Below are 12,633 nucleotides of genomic sequence, written 5' to 3' on the forward strand. Positions count from 1 at the left end.
CCAGGCTGCAGCAAGTCAGTCCAGATAGATGCGGGAAGCAGGCTTTCTCGGGACAGAGCAGCCAGCGGCTGACCTAAGACGTCAGGCAGTATTGCCGGAGGAAAAAGGAAACGACTGCTTAGTGTTAGGGTTGCGTAAATTCAAATCTGGTATCAGGATAAATATAACAATGAGTCACCGATTTTTTACGATGTATTTTTTATTAGCTAAGTAATAAATGGCAAATGCAACTTTCGTATATACGGGCTCACTGTAATACCACGCAGGGCAGAACAGAGAACTGACAAGACGTATGTAAAACAGTATTCTTTATACTGTGATAGACAGTTCCAACACGTCTGTTGGCCTATCACAGTAGAGACTGGGCGTGGTTTAAATCTGCTCAGCCTATTGCAGGCGCTCAGGCGGGTCCCCGCCTCTTGGCGCTTCTGTTGATAGATGTGAAGAACATCCAGGCTCTCATGCTCCATACTGTTATCTCGCACCTGGCTCCTGTTATCTAACAAAAGATCGCTTGTTCTCGCAACACCACGCTCTGAATGTGCCACCCCTAACTCATTGTACAGTTCCTGTCTTTTTTCCATCATGAGAAAGGCCCATGGCCCTGAAGCTTTTAACAATGTTTCAAGTCAGCTATGTTGCATAACACATACATACATCCACACAAGCCAACAGCAAATAATATTCAATCATATATATGGTAATGGCTATATTGTAAAACACAGGATCCAACATTAGTAACTGGTATGTCTTGGCCCTGCTCCATGGAGGAGGGTTGTCAAGAGCGAAGATACTTTTGCATATATAGTGTATGTAGACACCTCTTCATATTGGTCGATTTGTCTATTTCAGCAATACTTGTTGCTGACAGGTGTATAAAATCGAGCACACCGCCATGCAATCTCCATAGACAAACATTGACAGTAGAATGGCCTTACTGAAGAGCTCAGTGGCTTTCAGTCAGTTCGTCAAATTTCTGCCCTGCTAGAGCTGCCCGGCCAATTTGAAGTGCTTTTATTGTGAAGTGTAAATGTCTAGGATAAACAACGGCTCAGCCGCAAAGTGGTAGGCCACACAAGCTCACAAAACGGGACTGCCGACTGTTAATGGCCGTAGCATGTCTGTCCTCGGTTGCAACACTCAATACCGAGTTCCAAACGACCTTTGGAAGCAACGTCAGCACAATAACTGTTTGTCAGGAGCTTCATTAAATAGGTTTCCATGGCTGAGCAGCCGCACACAAGCTTAAGATCACCATGCGCAATGCCAAGCGTCAGCTGGAGTGGTGTAAAGATGGGCGCCATTAGACTCTGGAGCAGTGGAAAGTCAGACAAATTCATCTCGGTTTGTTGGATGTGTGTGGAAGAACTTGACTGGCCTGCACAGAGCCCTAACCTGAACCCCATTGAACAACTTTGGGATGAATTGGAACGCCGACTGCAAGCCAGGCCTAATCGGTCAACATCAGTGCCCAACCTCCCTAATGCTCCAGTGACTGAATGGAAGCAAGTTCCCACTGCAATGTTCTAACATGTAGTGGAAAGCCTTCCAAGAAGAGTGGAGGCTGTTATAGCAGCAAAGGTGGACCAACTCCATATTAATGCCCATGATTTTGGAATGAGATGTTCTACGAGCAGGTGTCCACATACATTTGGTATGCTAACTCCTGTAAAATGGGTAGGCAGAGGCCCGGTTGCGTGAACCAATCGCAGTAAATTCGGAACGAGGAAAATCTGAAGCTATGTGGATTAGAGTGTACCAGATAGCTGTTTGGGGCTCTGGCGCCTTGGTGAGGGTGCTGTCCCATCCCCCTTCTTCTCTAAGACCTAGAAAGTAAAGTAAATCATTATTATACTGACTGATCTCTAGTTAAATGGAGAGGGTTCTCCATAACAGTACCAAGTTATCTTTGCCATGTAGAGGAAAAACACATCTCAGAACCTAAAAAGGGCTGAGAGGGTTTCACAGTGAGCCCTGGAACCATGTTCTCCCGTAGAACAGGGATGAAAATATGGTTAGGGTTCCCCTGCCTTGTAGTCCATAGCAGTGGTTTTCAACTGGTGTACTTGAGGAACTCTCAGGAGTGCCCCAAAACTATGGGACTCCCAATCACGGCCGGTTGTGATACAGCCTGGAATCGAACCAGGATGTCTGTAGTGACGCCTCAAGCACGGAGATGCAGTGCCTTAGACCGCTGCGCCACTCGGGAGCCCATAACAAAAAAGACTACAATTTACATACATTTAAAAACATTAACATGTAATGTATGTGTGTGCATCTATCAGTACATACACACAACAAGTAGGTCACATGAGGTAGGCGTCATGCCATAAGGTGTTGCTTTATTTGTTTTTTGATCATCTAGACAGGTGGAGACCTGGTCTTCAATCAGGACTTCTACTCAGAGACACTTTTTGGATACAGTCCCAGGTCTTGAATCATTTTGCATTAAGTGTGGTACCATGTCTTTGAATTATCAAACCATTAAAGTGTCAAGTAATCAAATCAACTAACATGTTTGAATAGTATCAAATCAACTAACATGTTTGCATTGTACTCATAGCAATCCCTCATTGCCCAATCAGAAGATGCTCCAAAGCAGGGTGCTCATATCAGATGTCTTGATTCAACATCCTCTCACGCTGTATCTCTTACAGTCAGAAGACATGCAGGATGGGAAGCCTGATCTGCTGCTGGTCAAAGATGAGACAATAGAAGATGGACCAGAGAACATTGACCTGCTGAGTAGACAAAAGATGGCCGACGCATCTTAGCCTCCCGCCAACCATCTGCAGGAAGAGGTTTTAACCCATAACAGGTGCTGTCTTCTATAGGATCTATTAACTGGAACATGGACCCTGTGACAACACAGACACTCCCTGTCCTTCATCATCCTCACATACTCCTAATGTTAAACCAGACCTCAGATAATGCCAGTGCCTCAACGCTAAGTAGCTACACAAGCCCTTTGACAAATAACAGTAGTAGAGGCGGAATCAGTGAAGGTGGCAGCACCAAAGAGAAGCGCTTCCCGTGTTCAATTTTCTCAAACTGTTGGAGGATGCACATGGGGAAGAAATCAATTGGCTGCCACCTGTGCCAGGTCAGTTTCTCCCACTTGTCCAACCTGAAGAGGCACCAGAGGGTCCACACAGAGGGGAAATCCTACAGCTGGCCCCAGTGTGGGAAGAGGTTCAACATCAGGTGACGATGCCCCCGAAGGTCCACACAGGAGAGAGGTTGTTTACTTGTACTCACTGAGGGAAGAGGTTCTCAGAGAGGAGCTACCTCCGGATACACCAGCAGAAAATGCACAAGGCCCATGTACAGAGTATAGTGACATGTAATGTAGTACTAGTTAGTTTGTAGTTAATTCTGTTGGTTTTGGATGTATATAGAACTGGATGAGGTGAATTGAGGAAAGAATGAGTATGATGAGACAGAGTAGATGATATGGTGATGGTTGGTGTGATGGTGTCTGTAAAAATAATTCACTGATGAAGAGTCAACCTTGTCCTGTTTGATGCTGGTGTTTTATAATGAGATGATAGTGCCTTAATTCATGTTTACTTGACATGAATTAGTGAAGCTGTGTGTAATGTAATGTTGAACCTTATCCAAAGTATTCTAAAATACATTTTATCAAAGCGAGGGTACCAGATTTACAGAAAAGGTAAAGTGTTACAATAGTGACAAAAGTTATTTTTGTCACATATAATTTTGTGCAATAAAAGTACTGTACTTCATGTTATGTGAGTGTAACCATTTTGTTGAAATTAAATACAAAATCAACATTCTTTTTTGTTGTTCATAATTTTAGGGACTGAGTTTCCCTTCTCTCAGTCGAACCAAAACATTATACTTCATTCTTAAATCAACACATATGGACATGTTTCTTTATTAAACTCCAATGGCTCCATACTCCATATTGTTAGGTACTTGAATCACAGTGTTAGAGATGGGCTTGACTGTGGTTAACATTTAATAATATCATGTTTCATGTTTCTAATATAAACCTTTATGCTTTCCTGTACAATTTGTGTTTACAGTTTGCAGTCCATCAGGACCTGCTGATATCTAGTGTTACTGGTGGGAGAGATTGGACCTCTGAGGTCACAAACCCAGCCACCTTGGATCAGGAGCCGTCGGTCTTCCTTCCGGAATCGGAACCAGGACCCAACCGTGAGGGACAGAGACTCCACCACAACCACCACACAGAACACAACCAGTCGACAGGTGGACTGAACAACCTCGGTCTCTCTGATGACCACCAGGACAGAGGCTCCAGTCAGGGATCCAGTCTGCAGCCCAGACCCTTCTCTTCACAGTCTCAGTGCAGGGATGGAGCAGGGCCTGATAGAGATAGACCCTCCTGTTCCTATGATACAAACACCACAGTATCCATGATGAACAGAGCATGTCACTCTGGTGAAAATAAGGTCTGAGGTTAAGACAAGTTTAGGATATATTTTACGTTTTGTTCTATGAGATATCATCTGTCAGGTAACATAACCTTTATGAATCCTTTGTGAACGTTTTGATTACATAAATGCTTCAGAATTCCCCAAAAGTGATGTTAGCTGATGAATCAGATCTCCTAAGCCTCAAGTCTGCTCTGATCTTGAAATATATACTGATGAATGTGTAATGTCACAAGCAGTACCGTATTTAAAAGAACATCGCGCAAACGCTTTTCATTTAACCACACCCCTGAGCTACAACATCCTTTCACCTCCGTGTAAACGGAAGTAAACTGTGACCAAGGAGATTTCCACGTTACAGTTTTTATTTTTGTTATTTATACGGTTTTTGACACCATGGAACTCTAAATATGACTCGTTTAACTGCACAGCATCACATACTTACCCAGTGTAGTCTTTAATTCGCGTTGGAAACAGGACTTGGTTGTTAAATGTTATCTAGGTAACGCTTACTAGCTGCTAAGGGTTAACTAACAATGGCTAACGATATGGTTTTTCACACTCAAATAGCCTCAATTATGGAGGTGTTAGCGAATGCAGCCGTGGCAGAGGTCTGCAAACTCGTAGACGACGACTATGCAGTGTTTCGTTTGGAAATAACTCAAAGCCAGAAAGAAAACAGGACATTAAGGAGGAAACTACAGCTTCTGGAACTGAAGGTGTCACGGGAGCGCGCAGAGAGGACAATGCGAGAGCGCGTCTACACCAGTCCCAGAAGTGTCAAGCTCGTCGACGCATACAGAGGAATGGCAAGAGGTACATTTAGCAGAATAATCCCGGCGATGTATGAAAATTATTTTCACTTTTTCACAAAGCATATAATTTGCAACACTTGTACAATTTGGGGCCCTGAACATTTCAATACTATCCAGCTGCAGCCCTAAAGTATGACCTGTGACTAAAACTAGCCTGTCAACAAAACCAGTACTATCGCCATCTACTTGTATGTGGTAGGGATTAAGGATGATTCTACATCTATTTTCTTTCCCTGAATTCGTTATTTTATGACTACAGAAGTAGAAAACAAATTCATAGAAAAAACACCGATTATCTCAGGACACCATCGCGTTTGATCACAATCACGTATATTTAAGCAATACATTTTTCCAAAATGTATGTATAGAAAACTTACAATGATGTGTATGTCCGAAATAATCCGTTTGAGGTACTGAAAATGACAAAAACAAACACATTAAAATGAACTCAGTGGAAACGTATCATAATTCTTGATAAATTGATGAGGACATTCCGTTATTAATCATGTAGAACAGTGGTATGATATGCCATGACAATTTTAGCAATTGTATTTCTCTTGCAGTGTAGACAATTGGGTTCATATGAGAAAAATAAGCCTGATACCAGTTTCTGCACAAGTAAATATTTACACTTAAAGATGATGATGATAACAGGTTATAGCTATAAACATGCCAGTCTAGTGGTTTTAAAGGCAGCAGTAGGGCTGAAATGTTAAACCTTCAGTAACTGCGAGGTTTTCCCTTTTGCCTCTCTAAAACAGAATCAAAGTTACAACAATACCTAAAAAACTAATCAGAAATCTGTCACATACTGACACTGTATCAATAATGTATCTTACCGCTATGACAAACAAACCTCACTTTTTCGATCCACAAAATCTTAGTATGAACATGTCTTTTTGTTAACCCTAATGTCCATTTTTAAAATACACTCAATGCTTCTTCAACAAAAATAATGAAGATACATGATAGCGATGATAGAATCCCTCTTCTCTTCTCTTCCCTTACCATTCACAGCAAAGATTATTCATGCTATTCAATCAATCAGGGACGGGTGAGAACAAAAGGACAAACCAAAGCGCTCTCAAACAATATAGTTTTGGCCGTGGAGAAAGGAGACGGGGCAGAGATGAGTTTAGCTCCTGAAGACACCACTGCACTGCGTTCCGGCCTGGCTGACTAATTGCCTCCTGCTATGCGGAACCAATGTACGGAACCAATCTTGAGGATTTTGTGGTAGGGGTAGAGGGTGAGGGAGGAGGAGAATGCGTGGATGTCGTCAATGAACGTTGGCCAGCATGGGCGAGGTGGGAAGGTCAGCTTGGACACTACTCTGTAGGATAAAGTGGAGGTCTTAGGGGCCTTAGTCCTCTTTCCCCCTCTGTAGGGCTGGGGTTGGGGCCACAGCTGCTCTGCCTGGTTGTTCTCCTCTCCAAAGCCTACCACCTGACAGAAAGAGAGAGAGACACACACATACTTAAAACAGGAAATAGAGATTTCAAACTTAAATGGGACATTCTGGTGCACTGAATTTAACAGACAATTTTAAGTTATTTAATATCTTAATGACTAATCAGCCAAGATCCATAATCACAATAGGAGGATAGTGTCCACATGAAGCACAAGATAAGTTGCATGTGTTGTCACAAAGCTCCTTGAAGTGAAGCATGGAGACAGGTGTCTGCCCACATGAAAAAATACTACAGTTTACTGTACAGTACCTTTTTAAAATATTGTATTTATTTTTATTTAACCTTTTATTTAACTAGGCAAGTCCATTTAAGAACACATTCTTATTTACAATGACAGCCTACCGGGGAACAGTGGGTTGACTGCCTTGTTCAGGTGCAGAGCAACATATTTTTACCTTGTCGGTTCGGGGATTCGATCCAGCAACCTTTTGGTTACTGGCCCAACGCTCTAAACATTAGGCTACCTGCCGCCCACACTTAGAATAGACTTCTATAGTAAACTTTAGTATACACACAGTAGTATCCCTCAATCATGTGTATTACGTACTATAAAATATTGTAGTATACTGTAGAATGCTATAGTATTATTCGCCAAAAAAACACTGCAGTAAATAGAACAATAATGTCTGCAAAAACACAACACTTTTTTTTACTATAGTAAATACTACAGTATTTAATTTGCATATACCCTCCCCATATCCCACTCGGTTCCACCCATAAGTGAGAAACCTACATGCCGAATATAGACCATATTGTTCCATACAGGTTATACAAAATCTGTTCAGACCCCAGTCCTACCTACAGGTCTGTGAAATGTGCTCTTTTAGTATTTCTTCAGTAGGTTTCCTCAAGGAGAAAGCCACTTTTATGTCAAAGATAATAAAAACAAAAACACGAGTAAATACTTCGGCAATGACAGTAAATACTACAGTATATTACAGTCCGCAAAATGACTACAGTATACAACAATCCACAAAAATACTAATTACTATACTATATACTACTGTTTTTTTTTCACTACAGTATTTATACAAGAGTAAACAGTAAATATTACAGTCTTCCCTGTTGTGTTTTTGTAGCAATTTAAAAAAATATGAAGATGGCACCGAAGAACATGGCTGATGTTTTACGTTCTCCCAACCAATTGTGCAATTTAAAAAAATATATAATAATTTGCGTTTTGTGTAACTTATTTTTGTACATAATTTTGCTGCTACCATCTCTTATGACCCAAAATAACTTCTGGACATCAGAAAAGTAATTACTCACCGCGGACTTGAATAAACTTTTTCCTTTAACGAGTCCGAAGAGAAGGATATCCTGCTTTCACTGGAACAGGCCCATATCCACGCTTTTTGCGTGAAGAAAAGACGCCGGAAAAAGGGACGCAGATCAGGGATCCTTCTGAGAAGCCGGAGGCGAGCGAGTAAACTCCCAATGCCTTCCATTCTCCTTGCTAACGTGCAAAGAACGAAGAAACAGACAATATAGAGCTGGCTAGATTTTTTATGCACCAGCAGAACAGAGACACTACGTCTGGTAAGACGAGGGGTGTGGGTGTGTGTCTTTTTTGTCAAGAACAGCTAGTGCACGATGTTTAATAGAAGTCTCGAGGTATTGCTCGCCTGAGGTAGAGTACCTTATGATAAGCTGTCGACCACACTATCTACCAAGAGAGTTCTCATCTGTATTATTCGTAGCCGTCTATTCACCACCACAAAGCGAAGCTGCCACTAAGATCGCTCTCAACCAATGCTATAAGGCCATAAGCAAACAAGAAAATGCTCACCCAGAAGCGGCGCTCCTAGTGGCCAGGGACTTTAATTAATGCAGGCGGGATTAAATCAGTTTTACCAAATTTTTACCAGCATGTCACATGTGCAACCAGGGGAAAAAAAATCCTAGACCATCTTTACTCCACACACAGAGATGCATACAAAGCTCTCCCCCGCCCTCCATTTGGCAAATCAGACCACAATTCTAAGGAAATACCAGTGACTCGCTCAATAAGCAAGTGGTCAGATGACATGGATACTACATTACAGGACTGTTTTGCTTGCACAGACTGGAATATGTTCCATCCAATGGCATTGAGGAATACACCACCTCAGTCATCGGCTTCATCAATAAGTGCATCGATGACATCGTCCCCACAGTGACTGTATGTACATATCCCAACCAGAAGCCATGGATTACAGACAACAAGCGCATTGAGCTAAAGGCTAAAGCTGTCACTTTCAAGGAGCGGGAGACTAATCAGGACACTTGTAAAAAATCCCGCTATGCCCTCAGACGAACCATCAAACAAGCAAAGCAACAACACAAGATGAATATTGAATCCTACTACACCGGCTCTCACGCTCGTCGGATCTGGCAGGGCTTGAAAACTATTGCGGACCACAAAGGGAAACCCAGATGCGAGCTGCCCAGTGACGCGAGCCTACCAGACGAGCTAAATACCTTTTATGCTCACTTTGAGGAAAGCAACACTGAAGCATGCACGAGAGCACCAGCTGTTCTGGATGGCTGTGTGAAAACGCTCTCGGTAGCCGATGTGAACAAAACCTTTAAATATTCACAAAGCCGCTGGGCCAGATGGATTACCATTACTCAAAAGCATGCACGGACCAACTGGCAAGTGTCTTCACTGACATTTTCAACCTCTCCCTGACGGAGTCTTTAATACCTACTAGCAGACCACCATAGTCCCTGTGCCCAAGGAAGCGAAGGTAACCTGCCTAAATGATTACCGCCCCGTGGCATTCACGTTGGTAGCCATGAAGTGCTTTGAAAGGCCGGCCATGGCTCACATCAGCAGCATCCTCCCGGACACCCTAGGCCCACTCCAATTTGCATACCGCCCCAACAGATCCACAGATGATGCAATCTCAATCGCACTCCACACCGCTCTTTCTCACCTGGACAAAAGGAACACCTATGTGAGAATGCTGTTCAACTACAGTTCAGCGTTCAACACCATAGTGCCCACGAAGCTCATCTCTAAGCTAAGGACAGTGGGACTAAACACCTCCCTTTGCAACTGGATCCTGGACTTCCTGACGGGCCGCCCCCAGGTGGTTAGAGTAGGCAACAACACGTCCGCCACGCTGATCCTCAAAAGTGGGGCCCCTCAGTGGTCCTGTACTCCCTGTTCACCCACGACTGCGTGGCCAAACACGACTCCAACACCATCATTAAGTTTGCTGACGACACAACAGTGGCCTGATCACCGACAACAATGAGATGGCCTATAGGGAGGAGGTCAGAGAACTGGCAGTGTGGTGCCAGGACTACAACCTCTCTCTCAATGTGAGCAGGACAAAGGAGCTGATCGTGGACTACAGGAAAAGGCATGCCGAACAGGCCCCTATTAACATCGACGGGGCTGTAGTAGAGCGAGTCGAGAGTTTCAAGTTCCTTGGTGTCCACATCACCAACTAACTATCATGGTCCAAACATACCAAGACAGTTGTGAAGAGGGCACGACAAAACCCTTTCCCCCCTCATGAGACTGAAAAGATTTGGCATGGGCCCCCAGATCCTCAAAATGTTCTACAGCTGCACCATCGAGAGCATCCTGACCGGTTGCATCACCTCCTGTTATGGCAACTGCTCGGCATCTGACCGTAAGGTGCTACAGAGGGTAGTGCAAACGGCCCAGTACATCACTGGGGCCAAGCTTCCTGCCATCCAGGACCTATATAATAGGCGGTGTCAGAGGAAAGCCCTAAAAATTGTCAGAGACCCAAGTTATAGACTGTTTTCTATGCTACCACACAGCAAGCGGTACCGGAGCGCTTGCCGTCTAGGACCAAAAGGCTCCTCAACAGCTTCTACCCCCAAGCCATTAGACTGCTGAACAATTCATAAAAATCGCCACCGGACAATTTACATTGACCCCCCCCCCCCCCCCTCCCCCTTGCACACTGCTATTACTCGCTGTTTGTTTGTTACCTATGCATAGTCACTTCGCCCCCACCTACAAGTACAGATTACCTCAACTAGCCTGTACCCCTGCACCCTGACTTGGTACCGGTGCCCCCTGTATATAGGCTTGTTATTGTTGTTCTTATTGAGCTTCAGACACTCAGACATTTTTTTCTCCAAACCATTTATTTTCTACCATCTCCGACAAAACATCTTCCATCATGTTTTCACTTTCCACTGTAATGTACAATAGGCCACTAACTATTTGAAAGAAAATAACACTTGATTGTTGTGCTAGTTCATGGTTAGACGGGCATTGAAGTGACTCACAGAACACTTCATGTGCCTCCTCCTTTCTCTGTATGTGAAAAGGCACACTTGAACCGTGCATTGTTTTGACAACAGCAAATAATCAATTTTCCTTCGTTGGATCCAGGAACTGGCTGGGCAGGTTTGAAGTTAAAGTGACATCCCAACTGTGAAATCCTGAGTACTTACTTAATACATGCTTGGACAGATTTTTCCAGTTTATTTCATGTTGCCTTTGGGGCGTACTACCGTTTGCTAGTTTTTACAGTTGAAGTCGGAAGTTTACATACACCTTAGCCAAATACATTTCAACTCAGTTTTTCACAATTCCTGACATTTAATCCTAGTAAAAATTAATTGTCTTAGGCCACTTTATTTTAAGAATGTGAAATGTCAGAATAATAGTAGAGTGATTTATTTCAGCTTTTATTTCTTTCATTAAATTCCCGGTGGGTCAGAAGTTGACATACACTCAATTAGTATTTGGTAGCTTTGCCTTTAAATTGTTTAACTTGGGTCAAACGTTTCGGGTAGCCTTCCACAAGCTTCCCACAATAAGTTGGGGGAATTTTGGCCCATTCCTCCTGACAGAGCTGGTGAAACTTAGTTAGGTTTGTAAGGCCTCCTTGCTCGCACACACTTTTTCAGTTCTGCCCACACATTTTCTATGGGATTGAGGTCAGAGCTTTGTGATGGCCACTCCAATACCTTGACTTTGTTGTCCTTAAGCCATTTTTCCACAACTTTGGAAGTATGCTTGGTGTCATTGTCCATTTGGAAGACACATTTGCAACCAAGCTTTAACTTCCTGATTGATGTCTTGAGATGTTGCTTCAATATATCCATATAATTTTACTTTCTTATTATGCCATCTATTTTGTGAAGTGCACCAGACCCTCCTGCAGCAAAGCACCCCCACAACATGATGCTGCCACCCCCGTGCTTCGTGGTTGGGATGACGTTCTTCGGCTTGCAAGCGTTCCCCCTTTTCCTCCAAACATAAATGGTCATTATGGCCAAACAGTTCCATTTTTGTTTCATCAGACCAGAGGACAATTCTTCAAAAAGTACCATCTTTGTCCCCATGTGCAGTTGCAACCCGTAGTCTGGCTTTTTTATGGCGGCTTTGAAGCAGTGGCTTCTTCCTTGCTGAGCGGCCTTTCAGGTTATATTGATATAGGACTCGTTTTACTGTGGATATAGAAACTTTTGCATTTGTTTTCTCCAGCATCTTCATTTACATTACATTACATTTAAGTCATTTAGCAGACGCTCTTATCCAGAGCGACTTACAAATTGGTGCGTTCACCTTAAGACATCCAGTGGAACAGCCACTTTACAATAGTGCATCTAAATCTTTTAAGGGGGGAGGGGGTGAGAAGGATTACTTTATCCTATCCTAGGTATTCCTGAAAGAGGTGGGGTTTCAGGTGTCTCCGGAAGGTGGTGATTGACTCCGCTGTCCTGGCGTCGTGAGGGAGTTTGTTCCACCATTGGGGGGCCAGAGCAGCGAACAGTTTTGACTGGGCTGCGCGGGAACTGTACTTCCTCAGTGGTAGGGAGGCGAGCAGGCCAGAGGTGGATGAACGCAGTGCCCTTGTTTGGGTGTAGGGCCTGATCAGAGCCTGGAGGTACTGAGGTGCCGTTCCCCTCACAGCTCCGTAGGCAAGCACCATGGTCTTGTAGCGG

At 43.5% G+C, this 12,633-nt stretch overlaps 1 protein-coding gene and 1 long non-coding RNA gene across 2 annotated transcripts in view; one reads left to right on the forward strand and one right to left on the reverse strand.

Moving 5' to 3' along the window:
- Positions 1–3,882: 3,882 nt before the first annotated feature.
- LOC135574037 (uncharacterized) lies at positions 3,883–5,222 on the reverse strand. Its single transcript, XR_010465146.1, has 2 exons — positions 4,867–5,222; positions 3,883–4,378 (listed from the first exon to the last, which is right to left on the reverse strand). It is a non-coding gene; the product is annotated as an uncharacterized LOC135574037 (long non-coding RNA).
- The window catches only part of LOC135574036 (hypermethylated in cancer 2 protein-like), a 28,522-nt gene continuing 20,619 nt past the window's right edge, over positions 4,731–12,633 (forward strand). Inside the window, exon 1 of the mRNA XM_065024800.1 lies at positions 4,731–5,237. Coding sequence (XP_064880872.1) covers positions 4,958–5,237 — 280 coding nt within the window. The 5' untranslated portion in view covers positions 4,731–4,957. The remainder of the gene's footprint in view (positions 5,238–12,633) is intronic.

Source organism: Oncorhynchus nerka, linkage group LG11 (genome assembly GCF_034236695.1).
Source record: "Oncorhynchus nerka isolate Pitt River linkage group LG11, Oner_Uvic_2.0, whole genome shotgun sequence".
NCBI lineage: Eukaryota > Metazoa > Chordata > Actinopteri > Salmoniformes > Salmonidae > Oncorhynchus > Oncorhynchus nerka.